This window comes from Girardinichthys multiradiatus, chromosome 1 (assembly GCF_021462225.1).
Source record: "Girardinichthys multiradiatus isolate DD_20200921_A chromosome 1, DD_fGirMul_XY1, whole genome shotgun sequence".
Taxonomy (NCBI): Eukaryota; Metazoa; Chordata; class Actinopteri; order Cyprinodontiformes; family Goodeidae; genus Girardinichthys; species Girardinichthys multiradiatus.
The window spans coordinates 15,231,410-15,249,208 of NC_061794.1; the positions used below are offsets into that span (position 1 = coordinate 15,231,410).

A 17,799-nucleotide genomic window follows, 5' to 3' on the forward strand; every position below is an offset into this window, starting at 1 on the left:
TCAAAGTTCCTGACAAACCTGTTGCTTATGTACTGTCAGCGATTATGTCATCTGCAGCCCCAGTGAGCCATGTGAACTCACGGCTAGTTTGCAGCTCCTGGTATGTCTGTGTCATGTCACCTGCTCTATAATGTGCTCAGATGCTCCCAGCTGTCAGAGAAAGCTACACAGAGCGCAGCTGAAACACCACTCATTAAATTTTAAGATATTTAAAGCAAAGCATGATGTTTTCGAAGCAGGAAAACATTTTTTTGTGAGTTTTTCCATACTTGTTTAACTAGAACTACAAGGAAAAAGGCTATGAGCCGAATTATCAAGAAGGCATATCAAAACTGGAGGAAACATGTGTTAGCCACTTATGGAAACAGCTCCTCGTGTCAACATCTACAGCAGGAGCAAGGTGAAAGGCATCTTAATGAAGATGTCCATTGTTTCAGTTAGTTGCGGAAGCATCCGCAACTAAGCAAAAGGCCTCGAAGACTCATTACACAGCACTAACAAAACGTCACTGAACTGGGTATACCACGGTAACTGGCAAATGGCTATCTGGCACCAATGGTTATGTGTCCAAATTGAAGGTGCTTAAGATTTTAGTCAGTGATTGTGTTTGAATTATTAAAACATTTCTGCAGGAGGTTTAACAAGTAGAAAATAAACATATTAGATGCTTTAAATTCAATTCAGATTCAATTCAAAAATACTTTATTAATCCCAAAGGGAAATTAAATGTTGTTGTAGTTCATTATGAAGGTTTCCTCAAAGAGCCGTTGTAGATGCTGATGGCTGTGGGCAGGAAGGATCTCCTGTAGCGCTCCGTCTTACAGCAGATCTGAAGAAGCCTCTGACTGAAGACACTCTGTTGTTGTAGGACAGTCTCATGAAGAGGATGCTCAGGGTTTTCCATAATGTTTTTCATTTTATGAAGAATCCGTCTTTCCACAATGATCTGCAGAGGTTCTAGAGGAGTCCTCAGAACAGAGCCAGCCTTCTTTATCAGCTTGTTGAGCTTTTTTAAGTCCCTGGCTCTGATGCTGCTTCCCCAGCAGATGACGGCAGAAGAGATCACACTTTCCACAACAGACTTATAGAAGATATACAGCATCTTGCTGCAAACACCAAAGGACCTAAGCTTCCTCAAGAAGTACAGTCTGTTCTGTCCCTTCTTGTAGATGGCTTCACAGTTGCATCTCCACTCTAGTCTGTTGTCCAGGTGAACACCGAGGTATTTATAATCCTCCATCACCTCCACTTCTTCTCCCATGATGGAAACAGTGTCTGACCTATTCCTGTTTCTCTTAAAATCTACAATCATCTCCTTTGTTTTAGTCACGTTCAAAATGAGATGATTGTTTCCACACCATGCCACAAAGCGGTCCACCACCTTCCTGTACTCAGCTTCTTGTCCATCTCTGATCCACCCCACGACTGCAGAATCATCCGAGTATTTCTGCAGATGACCGGAGTCTGTCTTGTACTGGAAGTCTGAGGTGTACAGAGTGAAAAGGAATGATAGGGGTACAGTCCCCTGTGGTGCTCCTGTGCTGCTGACTACGTGGTTAGACTCACAACCCTTCAGTCTCACAAACTGTGGTCTGTTTGTCAGGTAGTCTTTGATCCAGGAGATTGTTGAGGCCTCCACCTGAGTCTTCTGGAGTTTCTGACAAAGCAAATCAGGTTGCATTGTATTAAATGCACTGGAGAAATCAAAGAACATGATCCTCACAGTGCTGCCGGCTTTGTCCAGATGACAGTGGGTTTGTTGAAGCAGGTGTATGATGGCATCTTCAACTCTAACTCCACAGCGATAAGCAAACTGAAGGGAGTCCTGATGGTTTACTGTTTGCTTACTCGGGTGGGCCAACAGGATCCCACAGAATCCCACAGAGCTGCTCTGCACAGCCCTTCAGGACTCTAGGGCTGACATGATCTGGACCTGCAGCTTTATTCTGGTTCTGTCTCCCTAGTTGTCTCTCCACCTGACTTCTTGAGACACACAGGTGGAAGGGGGAAGCAAAGGAAGCATCAGCGTCTTCTGATATGGTTGAAGGCAAACATGTAGAAGCAGAAGGGTCTAGGGCTGAGGTGGAAGATAAAAAATTTGAGGTGTTACTGGACAGCTGTGGGTCCTGTGGGTTAAAGGAGGGTTAAAATTTGAATAACATCTTCAACACAGGCTTACTTCCACAGCTCAAGGTCAAGTGAACCACTGAAACTTTGTTTTCAATATCAGGAGCAAAATAAATCCATACAATCATAATTAAAACACTACAGATTTAATAAAGCATCAAATAGATGTAGGAAAATCATTATTTATATTCCTTTTATCCATTCTATGTAGACCAGGGTAAACCAAAACACATTGAAGTACAACATATAGTAGGGCTGCTTATTGTAGAATATAAACTATCTATGTGTGTAACCTGTGTGCAGATAGAGGAGAGGGGAGTGAAGCATAGAAAGTGCAAAGTCATAAATTGGTGAATGACAAGGGATTACCGGACAGGGGAGGATGAGTTTGCTAGAAGAGAATAACCAGAAGCACTCCTTATTTGGGCCTAAGGAAATGTTATGCTATATACATGAGTGACATGATATATGTATATGTTGAACACACCCTTAAGACTGAATAAAACGAGCTGAAAACAGAGGATAGCAGAGTTGGGCTCGCAAGTTTTGACTGGAGCACCTTTCTCTTACTCTGCAGAGGCAAACATAAGCTGATTGTACTTGTGTTTATTTCACTCTTTTGAAACCTGTACCCAAATCAACGGACCCGGGGAAGCAGAGACGGCTTCGACATTATCTATAATAACAAATCATTATGTTATAAAATATACAATTACTGAACTCCAGTGTCACCGATGAAATCCAGATGCTGCAAAAGAAGTATGTCGAATAATACAAAACTTTCATTCCTCATTTACACATTAACACACTTGGTGAAGGTGAAACCATTCGGGGTAAATTGTCACACAGCCTCATCAAGAAATAAAGAAATAAAGAGGGTCCTAAACCAGTAAGAGGACAGATAGTGGGATTGATGACTCCCAATTAGAGTAGGCCCAGTGGTCGGGCTAATGCCATAATGATTTATCCATGGTGCACTGCTGCCTTTGTTGATCAACCTGATATATGTTAATCCAAAGCTCAGGCATGATCAGAATCCACAACAAAAGACTCTGCGAAGGGGGGATTAACAATGATGCTAAATGAAAAGAAACGGGCACAGCATGGATACCAAGAAAGAACAATCCACAAACATCAGGAATAATGGCTGCTGTGTTTGGATTAAAGGGGTTATATAGCATATCAAAAGCATTATAGATGCATTAGTGTCAAGGACATATTTGTGTTTCTGAAGGCGAGAGAATCATCTTTGTCTGCGGGCCTATTGTGTGTCTGTGAATAATGAGCAAAATGCTGAACCAAAATCCCACATAGAAATCTGAATACTTAAACTGAAATTATCTCCTTTATCATTGTTGACATAAACATGAAATTTACCCCCAAATAATCAGCCTCATTTTAGACCATCTATCTGAATGATTTAATGACACATGCATGAGGTTTATGTCCACACGTACATAGTCTGAGACCAGTTCCAGCTAATACTGGGAGGACCCACTGTCTTATCATCAGCTGCATTGGGACTCTCTGAGACATTTTAAACCCTGGTGTAACATTTTCTCAGAGTTTGTGTTTCAACAGACTTTGCCTGAGGGAATTGCCCATAGGCCCATTCATAGCTTCATGACAAGTACAGCCCAGAGGCACAAAGTCAAAAGAATACATCACAGAGAAATAGTGTACTGGTGAAAAGAGGGCCATTCCTCAGTATGTAAACTTGAAGTTTAAGGGGGAAAGAAAATGGTCATGAGTTCCCACGTGCATTTAATTTTAATCCAAATTCTTCACAATCACTGTTCCTAATAACAAATAACAGGCCAGAAAAGAAATTAATTAATTGAAACAAATGAGAAAGGAAGAACAAATTACAAAACAATATGAGATCAACTGAAAACTGCCATTTGCAGTAATAATGACTGGTTTCACTAATTAAAGATTTAATCATTAATGAGTTGAAAGTGTTGATTGTCAGTTACCATTGGTTGAGTTACATTGGAAACTTTTTGTTCAGGTGAAAACAGAAAATATTTACAGTTTCACTGCAATGTTTGAGGGTGTCAAAGAAGCACTGAGTCTGCTTTTAAGACTGAGTTTACAAAAAATCGTATTTGATAAAGCTTGTGGTCAGAGGGACTTTGGTTTTCTTGATAATCTCCATTTATGTATTTTTTGCTGTCTCTTTCTTCTCTGTTTTAGACAGTTCACCTGGCCCATTGCTCTTGTGTCTACCTGTGTCTGTTTCTTTGAAAATACGTGTATTTATTTATTGCATGGTCATTGTTCTTTCACAAAGAAAGTACTCCTGATGCAGCAACGCTGTGTTAAGCTGTATCTTGTTCCTGGACAGAGATATTTACAGACCCATTGTTGCCATTAACTTTGTACATCATTTGTGTTACCTGTAGAAAGCATAGCAGGCCCAGTGCTTCTACGCTAGGTTTATTTTCTTGATAAAGATAATGAGATGCTGCTTCCATTAACCATGTGTACATTCAGTTTCCTTTCCCACAGAAAGTAGTCCAGGTCCATTATTTCTGTTATGTTTCCACTCTTTCGTGGATTAAGTCAGTGACAAACCTAATGCTGCCTTTAACATTGTGCACGCTTTGTTTTTCCTTTTATTGAAAGGTACTCCTGGCTCGGTGTTTCTGTGTTTTTTTCTGTAACTGCTTCCTATCCTTTAAACTCCTAGCTGGTCCTAACAGAATGCTGCTCATCGCGCGCCTGGTTGTGCTGGAGTGTTTTTCTGTCAAGTTAATGATTTGACCCAATTGGCTAGACTTAGCATAACTTTGGACCAACTGACAATAAATGATCGACTGACTGTCTGTATTGTATTATAACTGGACAATTTGCAATTCAATCAGAATTTGACTAATATGACTGGTTTGTTTTGGAATGAACTGGTTTATATAATGAACCAGACAGAGGACCCAAAATTCCAGCCAGACACAAAGGACAATTTAAAAAGCTTATTTCAATAATAAACTGGTGGAAGTCAGGAAACCTCTGCAGGGTGATGATATCACAATGGGATAAATGTAGAAACAGAGTCCTGGGCAAAGCTGTTGTGGAAACACAGGTGTCTGACAATAAATAAGTAATGAATCTAAAACCGGGAGGTAAACAGGGAACAGGCAGGAGTCATACATGAGGAGGCCAAGTTCAGATTACTTATCCACATGTCGGGCAAAGGTTGGGGCATCGATGTCCAGAAAACAGACATCAGATGAGAGCAAGGCAAAGTAACAGTATCCAGGGGACAGAAACGTGGACAAAACAATAAGATCAATAAAATACTAGGGAAAAATGCTGGACATCTACTGGCAGAAGCCTTTGATAATCTGGCGAAGAACTGAAGGCTGAAGAGCGCTTAAATAGAGCAGCTCAGAGGTGAATTAAATAACACTAACTGCAGCGGAGGAGGTGGGTGTGGTAGAACAGGGAGCCAACATCATGACAGTTTGACTTAAACCGAATCTGGACCCAACTGGATTGCAAATAAGTGGATATAAATAGGACCTCTTTGCCTTGGAAAGTGCCTTGAGATGACATTTGTTGTAATTCAGTTATATAACTAAACTGAATTGAAATTAATTGAAAAACATTTTGAAACAATAGGAGAACCTTTGTGGCTCTGTTGTCATACTTATATTGAAGAAACAATCTAGGAAGTTATATCCTGATGATGCTCTGATTATGGACCACCTTGTCTTCACAAAGCTTTGCTGCCAAGACGTGATGCATCAACTGATAATGTAATGAAAACAGTGGTGACTTTTTAAAATAGCTGAATAGTTCAGATGTCAATAAAGAGGCAACATCTCAGTTTGGTACACTGGAGTGTCTGGGGTGTAAGGATATAACATTATTCACCAATACAGAGCACAAATAGGCTCCTGAGCTTTAACATCACAATTGGAAACACATTCCAAAAGTGTGAACACAGCTTCACGAAGGAGCATGGCTTGTTACGATCTAACAACTGAAAACACATACGGCATAAAAAACACATGTTCACACCTAGTGTGTTAGATTGGAGACCCACCAAAACATTTACAACATCCTTCCAGTTTAAAAGACATAACACATACTAAGCAAACATAGCACCCTGTTTCCACAAATGAATATAGTAAGAGGCCACAACTAAATAGAAGTGTAAGGCTATAAAAATGAGGTTCAACATGTCACATTAAACAGTCTAATAAAATCTTAACTGCAGAATGCATTAGAAAGAGACTGAATCCTGCATAAACATATACAAAGACAAGTTTAACAGATTAAAGAACAGATAATTAAAATATAAAAAAAAACCCAAATATCTGTTTGCAAGAAAAAAGAGTGTACTGAAGCACTGATCTTTGGGCTTTTTCAGATGGCATTGCACTAAAAAGAAGGCAAGATACACAATAATGTTAATTTACTAATGAGGAAGGTTCCTTGTATGGCTCCGGGAACGTTCCGGAAAGTGAAATATGTTCATAGATGCTGACTCTTCAGCATCCGCTGCATTATGTGGGTAGATTAGTGACTACCGCATGAGTAATTTCTCGGCATGTAACAATAAAAAGAGGTTATGAGATGAGACAAGAGAAAGGGATTCAAAAGAATGAGATGAGATTTTCGTAAAATTTTAAGGACAACTAGGAATATTTCACAAATCTCCCAGTTTGAAATGATATATAATCATTGTAGATGATTCCACTCCAGATTTGACCTGTCCATATATTATGGTTTTTATACTCGTCTAATTCTGAAGTGGTCCTAAAGTCAAAAGAGCTCTGGAAATACAACCATTTTGTGTTTTCACAAAAAAAAAAAAAGGTTTTGCAAATCTCAAAGTGTGTCTTAAAGACTCTTTGCTTAGTGTCGAATAATTTCTTTTCAGGTTTGGTCAGTCTACGTATTTTAGATTATGAACCAAAAAGAATTAAATGCAGTCCAGACTCATTTATAAACTGAAGTAGCGCTCTATGTGAACTTCGGCATCCTTTTTAAACTGTTTGTATCTTGTCTACTGCTCTGTCACCTGTTCTTTGTCCACACAGAATCCCAAAATGCATCCAGATAACAGACTAAGAAGCAGTGGAGGCTTCTCTGACTGTTTTGTAAGCGAATGTTGTCGGCCAGTTTCATAAGAAGATCTACTTTCTACCTATTTCAAAATAAGGTTCTGAAAGACAGATAAAGGATATCTTGCATGAGCAGCTTGTAGAACAGACAACAATTTTTCACTGTTGGTCAACAATAACACTTACGTTAGTTCAAGATTTGTTGACTATGCCATTCACACACACCTCAGATCCTTAGAGAACTCTGCTCTAGCTTTGTGAGGTTCCCTCCTGCTTCAAACGCGCCACCATCATCCCAGTACCCAAGAAACCGACCATCACAGGATGAAATGACTACAGGCCTGTCGCCCTTATGTCTGTGGTCATGAAATACTTTAAGCTGGTGAACTGGTGTTGAAGCACCTAAAGGACATCACAGGTCCCCTTCTGGACCCCCTGCAGTGTGCCTACTGGGCAAACAGGTCGGCAGATGATGCAGTCAACTTGGGACTACACTTTATCCTGCAACACCTCAACCACCGAGGAATGTATTCCAGGATCCTGTTTGGGGACTTCAGCTCGGCTTTCAACACCATCAGCCCAGACATCCTCCACCAGGAGCTCATCCAGCTCAAAGACCCGGCCTCCACCTGTCAGTGGATCACCAGCTTCCTGAAGGACCAGCAGCAGCAGGTGAGGCTGGGGAGCATCTTCTCCCGCACAAAAATCATCAGCACCAGCGCCCCCCAGGGGTGTGTTCTCTCCCCACTCTACACAAATGACTGCACCTCAGTGGACCCGTCTGTGAAACTCCTGAGGTTAGCAGATGACACCACAATTTTTGGACTGATCCAATACACTGGTGCACTGGTGTGGTCAGAACCACCTGGAACTTAATCCACTCAAGACTGTGGAGATGTTGGTGGACTTTTGAAGAACACCACCCCCACACACCCTCCCTCACCGTCCTCAACAACACTATGTCTGCTGTGGACCACTTTCGATTCCTATGAACCACCATTTCTTGAAACCTGAGATGATCCTCACACATAGACAATGTTCAGAAGAAGGCCCAGCAGAGACTGTACTTCCTGAGGCAACTCAAGAAGTACAACCTTCCATTGCTGGTCATCCTCTACACTGTCATCATTCAGTCTGTCCTGTCTTTGTCCATCTCAGTGTGGTTTGGCTCATCCATAAAACAGGACAGGTCCAGACTGCAACAATCAGGTCTGCAGAGAGAATAATCAGGGCTGACCTTCCCTCCATCCAGGACGTTTAAAGGTCTAGGGTCGGGAAAAGGGCAGCTAAAATCTCTGCAGACCCCACACACCCTGCACACAAACTGTTTAGGCTTTTACCTTCAGGTTGGTGCTACAGAGCGCTGTCTGATAACGCCAGCTGCCACAAAGACAGTTTCTTCCCCCAGGCTGTTTCTCTGATGAACACTTGACAGTCAGAGTTCCAGAACAACACCATGCATACTTGGACTGATCTCACATTATATTCCATTTTAAAGTCAATTTTATATATATATATATATATATATATATATATATATATATATACACTGCTCAAAAATATAAAGGGAACACCTGGAGGCCCGGATTTGGAGTCACAAACAAAATTAAAGTGGAAAAACACACTACAGGCTGATCCAACTTTGATGTAATGTCCTTAAAACAAGTCAAAATGAGGCTCAGTATTGTGTGTGGCCTCCACGTGCCTGTATGACCTCCCTACAACGCCTGGGCATGCTCCTGATGAGACGGCGGATGGTCTCCTGAGGGATCTCCTCCCAGACCTGGACTAAAGCATCTGCCAACTCCTGGACAGTCTGTTTTTAATTAAGTGTTTGGAAAACTCTCAGCATAATGTTTTTAGTATCTTAAGATTTAAGATAATCAACTTTTACCAGTTTCCATTCTTGAAATGTAATAAAGCATGTCTTCATCCATCTCAGTGTGGTTTGGCTCATCCACCAAACTGGACAGGTCCAGACTGCAACGAATAATCAGGTCTGCAGAGAGAATAATCAGGGCTGACCTTCCCTCCATCCAGGACTTATACAGGTCTAGGGTCAGAAAAAGAGCTGCAAAAATCTCTGCAGACCCCACACACCCTGCACATAAACTGTTTAGAGTTTTACCTTCAGGCCGCCGCCACAGAGCACTGTTTACTAAAACCAGCCGCCACAAAGACAGTTTCTTCCCCCAGGTTGTTTCTCTGCTGAACATTTAATAGAGTACCAAACAACGGCATACAGATGTTGCAAATGCACCTTTTTATTTATATATGTGTATATTTGTATGTTGTATATATGTATATTCTTTAATGCAAAAAACAAAAACCAGAGAGCAAAGTGTACCGGAGTCAAATTCCTTGTTTGTATGTACGAACTTGGAAATAAAGCTGATTCTGATTAATGAAAACCAAGCCAAGGCAGAGACCTGGTACAACATGTCTTATATTAGTTTAATTCTAAATTACTTATAAACCGGGCCACTGCTTTATGAGAATGAATCTATTTTAGGGCCTGGGCTGAAGTCTTCAATGTTTTAAAACCTTCAAATCCTAAAACTTTACTTTATAATTAAAATAATTTCATTTGTTCTGTGATGAAGCTCTTAACTGCAATTATTCATATGTGGAAACCATTTTCCTCATTGACATGAATTGAAATACAATTGATTTTTTGCAGACCTTTTGAAACGCCACAATGCAGCACTCATGACCATGACGGAGGTCTAACAATGTAGAATATTTGGTAGTGTTAGAAAAATTATGAAAAAAAGTAACCCTTTGATTAATTGTTGAACTACAGGGGAACAGAAAAGGTGCAGAGTAAATACAAAGAAAACAGGAAAGTTAAGTAAATCACAGTAAAAGCATTACAATGTATTTCTAATACAGGAATGCCAAATTAGCTTGATTTCTTTTACAAAAGTAAATGATTCAATAAATAAATAGATAGGCAGAGAGCTAAACCTCCCCAATGGTTGACCCAAAGACATGTCCTTGATAGAAGTGAAGATTTAATTTTCTAAATAAACTCTTAAGGATACAGATTTAGGAACACACCACATCTACCCACTGTCTAGAGTATCTTACCTGAGCTCTGAGTCATCGGTGTGAATGGTGACCGTCTGAGGCATGTTAAAGGGATTCTTCAGGACAAACTCCATGTATTCAGCAGAGCCCAGGCTGGCATAGAGAAGATGATGGGTGGTGATGGCCTGGCTCAGCATATTTGCAATTCCCTCTGCCTTGCTGTAGTCCTCGCTAGGTTGATGTTCTCTGATCAACCGAGCTGTTGGTTTGAGACCCTGACACAAAAAAAAACATCACCAAAGGACTGATAAATGTTTCATAGTGACATCATATACAAAACTTTCATGATCATCACCAAAAGTGCTCTCTGTAAACTGCTGAGACAGTTTTCAGAGCAGTTTCATGATCAGTTTTGATCTACTGTGCAGTGTTCTTGTGCAACAGATCATAATTTTAACACTCCCAGCGCTGAGTGTTCAGTTAATAGCTTTGTAGAGTAAAATGTCATCACAACTATTAGAAACAATAGCCAAAGTGGAGCCAGTAAAATTCAGGTTGCACTATATCAATAATTTTCTCCATGACCTTTCAGTGACTATTTCAAGATATATTTTAACACTTGACTGCTGCTCCTTTGATTACACTCTTTCCACAGAAAAAAGGTGCAGTTTAGATAAATGTTTTGCAAACAGGCAGGCTTAGTGCTACATACTTTCCATCTCAGTCAAGTGTCTGGAATCAAAAAATTCCAGACACTTGAAAAAAGAAACGGATACTTTTTGGCAAAATCCCAGTCACTTAACAGAGAATAGGTATTTTTGGGATTGTTAAATACAAAATTGAAAAGTGTCAAAACTTCATTGTGTTATATTGAATAAATTATAACATAATAAACAAAAACAATAATGAAAATGTAAATAACATTTTAAAATCACGGCAAAAAAGCTAAAGGGATTAGAAAAAAAATAAAAGAAAACCAAGATTTTCCACAAATAAAATCTCTGATGAAATCTGATGAAATTTCCATCTTACCATTCTTACTGTGCTTAAGTGCTTTTGATAAGATGCCAGAGAAGGTTCTGGAGTGAGCATTGTTTCCTCCAACTATGAGGAGCAGAGTTGTTTGGCCCTGACCCCTCCCTACATGTTTCGCAGCAGCAGTTTCCTACATGTTTTGGTCAGCTGTTTGGAAAGTCATGTCGTGAAAACCTAAGCAGCGTCACCCATGACTGTTATTAATATAAAGCTTTTTGGAAAGTGCAGTTAGAATGAGGAGGTTAGACCTGGAGGTTTTTAGAATAAATGATTTGTAAATCGTTTTCATTGTTATATTAAACAGCTGACTGTCATTGCTACCAGTGTGACTATCAACACTGACCTGTGCTCCCTCAGGCTTAGTATGTGTCAACATTCACTGTGTGAGAGCAATGTCATGTCAGCTTTGATGTTGTTCAGTGGTACACAGAAGCATCTCCCCAGCAGATTAGGTGTAAAGTCTGACATTACCATAACATCGGCTTCTTTTGCGTTTTTCTTAGCCTCCAGTCGATGCACTGCAGCCATGCAGTCCAGCTTCCGCCGCCCGCTCTCGGTGTTAAGGTGTTGCACTTCGTGGGTGATGTCGTGAGCTCTGATCCTATTTCTGTACAACAGCATCCAATCTCCATCCAACCTGTGTTCTTGTACAGTATCCTTTGCTGCCAAGTAAAAACAGGCTGCAGTGAAGAATTTATTCACAGGGAAAAGTTGAATCTGTTCTCCTTCTACTTTGACCATAAGCTGTAAAATCTCTCTAAATTTTTAGGTGAGAAAATTATCTCAGTTGTCTCAGATTTTCTTTCACCTCCATAAATATGTAGTTATTAATTATTTAAATTTTTATCTAGTACTAGTGCAGCACTAATCACAGAAATATGCAAGATAAAGTATTTTAAACAAAGCTAAAACTGCATTGTTGTTATCTCCAATTCCTTAGTTTTCAGCAATGTAACTGAGTCTACATTTTAGCAATGGGGTAAATTAGCCTAGACTCACTGGACGTTGTCATAAATTAAAAAACGGAAATGGGCAGTGCAGAAAAGGAAGAAATAAAGTACTTGGTACGTCACTAAATGGTTTAAGAGAGAGAGGATAGAAAAAAAAGATGTAAAGTGGGCTTTTATTTAGGCTCTTCAGGAACATTACCTCCTCTGTCTGCTGTATACCAGACATTAGACTATCAGCTGAAAATTAGGTGGAATGGTTGAAATGAGCAGAAGAAAGTGCTTTGTGTTTGTTAATTTGAAGGAACAGCTTGAAGAACAGTCACAGCAAAACAAATATGTTGGTAGATCTTAATGAAATTTGTTTAATGTTTAAATTCCACAATATGGCTTTGAATTCTAAAACCTGCAAAAATGGCTACCTGCCTGAGTGGGTGGATGGCTGAATGGATTATTTCTGCCCTTGATTTTCCTTTGTTTGAGTTATGAGTGAACCTATTGCATGGTCTATATAGATGAAAACCAAAGGAGACAGTGTTCTTTCAGGGGCCCCTGACTCTGGAACTTTCTTCCTTTGTACTTGAAATTGAGGGACTCTGTGGTCAGTTACAAAAATATGTTTTTAAATCAGCTTTTTATTTATTTCTCTTGTTTTTATGCATTGTTGGCTAATCTGAAGCACCTTAAGATTTTATATCCTGAAAGGTGCAATATAAATAAAGTTTTCCTTACTCACTTACTTTAAGGGCTGGCAGTCAGGGACCTCAGTAGTAAAGTTTTCTCGTGTGGATTACTACATTATTGTTGAGTTAAACCCTGACAAACTAAACATGGGTTGAACATGAATAGAGAAGTAACATTTTTAACAGTAAGGTTCAAAATAAAATAAATAAACAGAGCAAGGGTGGAATCCTTGCTCTGTTTATTTATTTTATTTTGCAGCACTAGTGGTCTTTATTTTGTAAGCTGACCCACAGGAAATGGGGTGGAGACAGAGGGAATAGCATGCAGCAAAGGTCAACAGGCCGGGACTCAAACCCATGATGGTTGCGTTGAGGACTGTAGCCATCGTACATGGGTCACGTGCTTTAACCCTGCACCACCGCCGTGCCCCCCATGCTCTGTTTTTAACAAACACAGCACGAATGGTTCAGTGGTGACACATAATTTCTGCAGTTATTTAGGGAAAACTGAGCTCAGGTGCATGCACATACAGAGCGACAATACTTATCTAAGCGGAAGCAGAAGTTAAAATCTGCATGATTGCTGTCAAAATTCTCCAATAATTTATATAACAAACAGCCAATACCCATTGTTGCTGATTACAGCCGAACCTAGCTTGGCGCAAAGCGATTTTTGTTTTACCTACAGCATTTACTGTAGTAGGATATTAGCTGTTTATAACCTTCTTCCAGATTCTTTAAACACAATAAGCTGTCCCTTTAACCAGCAGTTTACTCATGTTTTCAAGTTTCTCAAACTTATGCCAGCTATCATTACTGTGAAGTTTCCACTTGTGTTGGGTTTTCTCTAGGTACCAGCTTCCTCCCTCACCATGTCCAGGGTGTACTCCAGAACCACATGACTCTCAACAGAATAAAGTAGGTATAGAAACTGGAAGGATGTACAAAACAATTTAAAACTTATAAACAAATGCAGCTGCCACTTTAATGGACTTGATTCATCCAGATTAAATTTAGGGTATCATAAAACTTTCCCTGTGAAGTATATTTTTGGGTTGTGTGCTTCCAAATAAACTCTTTGATGTCTGCTATTCTTTCCTGTTTTCCCTCCTTGTATGACTTCTAATCCTTAGACATTTTTCCAGAGTCTCATTATCAAAGCAGTATCAGGCTGGGAGCCAGTGGGCTAACCTGATAGTGTCTGGCTATCCTTCACAGCCACATGCAGGAAGAAGTGGGGCAGGAGAGTGACACACACACACACACACACACACACACACACACACACAGACACACACACACACAATGGTGTGTAGCTTCTCTGCAAACTCTGTCTTACTGTTGTGACTGGACTCCAGTGAAAGCAATTAGATACAATGTATGCTTAACTGGCACACCAAGGTGAAGTGAAGGAAGGAGAGAATGTAAAGGAGACATTAAGTGGGTAGGCTGTGACGGGAAACATATGTAAGAAACAGAGCAAACAGTGAACAGCCTGTGTTTGCATAGCAGCAAGAGGTGTTGGTAACCGATAGTTGCAACGGTATGAAAAGTGATTGTGAGGCGTGCCTATGAAACAATTTGTAAATATGTTTTATACACAGAATCTGAGCGGCACTGAGCTTTTAAACACATAACTGTTTATTGGTGCTTTGGTCACAGTGAGAAAAGCCAAAATATTTGTGAAATGACATAATTTCTGTAGGCCAGTCTGCAATTCTATACCTGTCAGATGAATTTAGTATCACACTAAGCAATTATATGCTTGTTTTATATGTCTTATGTGATACTTTTGGCTCTGGGAGTGCTTGTGTTTCAGAAATAGTTAAAATTCGAGGCAAATTTACCAATAGCAAAGCAGTTGACTGATGATGGCTCGCTTAATTGAGGGAAAAATTGGTTTCCCCCCTGTGTGTCTGTGCCTTTGCAAAGGCTATGCTTGCACACACACAGGAACACACATATACCCGCACAGTCAAAAAACACAAACAAGATTGTGGCTAACCACAAGAGATGCCTCTGCAAGCTCAATTAGCCTGAAAAGTGAGTGGTTTAGTGGTGCAGCCAACAGAAAGAATGTGAAATGTATCTGGCTGAGCTGATCAAGGCGGCGGCAGCAGGGTCAACCCCCAAATAAAAGTCATTAATTCCTCTGTGACTCAAGCTCCACTCAAACATGGGCTGAGAGGCATACTGACAGCTCAGTGGAGAAGCTGCAATGAGAAATACTGATTCAGAGGTGACCAAACCTTTTTAAATTGAGGAAAAATCCATCCTTTAATTAGGTTACATTGCTAATAAAAACAATGTAAAGAAATAGCTGTTTCTTTACATTAAAAACACAAGTGACACAATTATTGGTATCCCTAACAACCTTTTAAATGAAGAGTAACAAAATGTTTTTTTATACTTTACTTTTTAAGGTGATCAGAGTTCTCATTATTAACCAATGACTTTGTGTTTCCCTGGACTATAAAGATTATATAACACCTACACTCAGGCACTGATATCACTACGCTGCCACCACGCAAGATAGTAAAAAATCTTCAAGGTTCACTTTTAGAGAACAGCCACAAAGAGTGGCATCAAGGGATGATGAGGTCTCAAAGAGCACCATCAGACTCTTTGTGTATTGTAATGTGTATTGTTCTCTGATGAGTCCACCTTTACTGTTTTCCCAACATCCGGGAGAGTTACGGTGTGGAAAAGCCCCAAAGAAGCGTACCACCCAGACTGTTGCCTGCCCAGAGTGAAGCATGTGGGTGGATCAGTGATGGTTTGGGCTGCCATATCATGGCATTCCCTTGGCCCAAAACCTGTGCTAGATGGGCGCGTCACTGCCAAGGACTACCGAACCATTCTTGAGGACCATGTGCATCCAATGGTTCAAACATTGTATCCTGAAGGCGGTGCCGTGCATCAGGATGACAATGCACCAATACACACAGCAAGACTGGTGAAAGATTGGCTTGATGAACATGAAAGTGAAGTTGAACATCTCTCATGGCCTGCACAGTCACCAGATCTAAATATTATTGAGCCACTTTGGGGTGTTTTGGAGGAGCGAGTCAGGAAACGTTTTCCTCCACCAGTATCACGTAGTGACCTGGCCACTATCCTGCAAGAAGAATGGCTTAAAATCCCTCTGACCACTGAGCAGGACTTGTATATGTCATTCCCAAGACGAATTGACGCTGTATTGGCTGCAAAAGGAGGCCCTACACCATACTAATAAATTATTGTGGTCTCAAACCAGGTGTTTCAGTTTCATTGTCCAACCCCTGTATGTATATATATATATTTATATATATATATATATATATACATATACACACAGACATACACGTATTTTGTTTATTATTATTATTTATATAAATATTTTGTGGCACTGGTGGCCTTGGTTTTACAATATACTGAGAGGAAACAGGTAGAGGGAGAAGGGGGGGAAAGACATGCATCAAACCTCCCAGGGTCTGGAATTGAACTCATGTCCTCTGTATACGGCACACACACTCTACTTCTACAGCACACGCAGCACCTGTAGTTGAAATTTTTAACAGGAACACACCCCCAACTTTTACACATAGCTGGAATTGTAAGCACAACTTCATAATTGTCTGAAGACTAGTCTTACCAAATGAGCCAGACTCTACAGTGGAGTGGAAATAGCGCAAAATGAAAATCTTTTAAACATCTTTTGAACATATCCCATGGCCTGCACAGTCACCAGATCTAAATATTATTGAGCCACTTTGGGTTGTTTTGGAGGAGCGAGTCAGGAAACGTTTTCCTCCACCAGTATCACGTAGTGACCTGGCCACTATCCTGCAAGAAGAATGGCTTAAAATCCCTCTGACCACTGTGCAGGACTTGTATATGTCATTCCCAAGACAAATTGACGTTGTATTGGCCGCAAAAGGAGGCCCTACACCATACTTATAAATTATTGTGGTCTAAAACCAGGTGTTTCAGTTTCATTGTCCAACCCTTGTATTTGGGAGTAATGTAAAGAAAGAATAATTGTCTGTCCTATCATCCCAAATTTTAAAAACTTTTAAAACTCTACAGGAACCTTACCTATAGTCATGTTCTTTGGTCAGATCAGAATAATATTGAGCTGTTTGGCAACTAACAGTGAAAGCTGGTTAGGCATAAAACAGAGGATGAATATTTGGAAAAGCATCTCATGTTCACTTTTAAGTACGGTGCAGGATTTGTGATGCTGTGGGTCTGATTTTCTTCCAAAAGACCTGTCAGACTTTTGTCAGAGTGCATGGCATTATGAAACTTTTGAAATACTGATCATTTTACAAAAACATCTGGTGGCCTCCACCAGTAAACTGAAACTGAGTGGTGATTTGGTCTTTCAACAGGATAATGATTGAAAACACAAGGCCAAATCAACACAGACATGGGTCACCAGATACCTAATCTTGTTTCATGGCTCATCTCAGTCCCTAGTGCTAAATCGTATATTAAATGTGAGGGATAAGATGAAAAGGACAAAGCATACGAGAGGAAACAAGACTATCTAGAAGAATTGTGTAGAGAGGAATGGTCAAAGATCCTACTTGCTGATGTCAAATGTTATAAGGTTGTATTTTTCAAAATGTAACTGTCTGAGATTAAGCTATTAAAACATATTTAGAAGGATGAGCTGACCATTAAGTTGGAGAATGTTTCTGGGAGACAGGCTTCCTCCTTTAAAGCCACAGGTGACTTCACGAGGTGTGATGATGTGGGAATGAAATGATATCCCGTCTGCTGCTCTATTCCTGCTAGGGTCAACTGGACATCCTGCCGGAAACAAACAGAGGCAAGTAATCACTATATGTGTGTGATAAAACCCATCACACTCTAAAACATAAAGTGCAACTTTACAGCAAGCAAAGGTATACATTTTTT

General features: G+C 40.1%; 1 protein-coding gene across 8 annotated transcripts in view; it reads right to left on the reverse strand.

Moving 5' to 3' along the window:
* Window positions 1-17,799, reverse strand: part of LOC124872321 (nephrocystin-4-like) — a 277,448-nt gene that overhangs the window by 33,731 nt on the left and 225,918 nt on the right. For 6 of the 8 annotated variants that reach the window (XR_007039267.1, XM_047372196.1, XM_047372205.1 and 3 more), the window contains 3 exons: window positions 17,557-17,691; window positions 11,736-11,944; window positions 10,290-10,504 (listed from right to left, as the gene is read on the reverse strand). Coding sequence is in view for 7 of the 8 variants with exons in the window: in XM_047372196.1 (XP_047228152.1) it covers window positions 10,290-10,504; window positions 11,736-11,944; window positions 17,557-17,691 (559 nt within the window). In the remaining variant the exon portion in view is untranslated. The remainder of the gene's footprint in view (window positions 1-10,289; window positions 10,505-11,735; window positions 11,945-17,556; window positions 17,692-17,799) is intronic. The other 2 variants (XM_047372188.1, XM_047372215.1) reach the window with 2 other exon arrangements.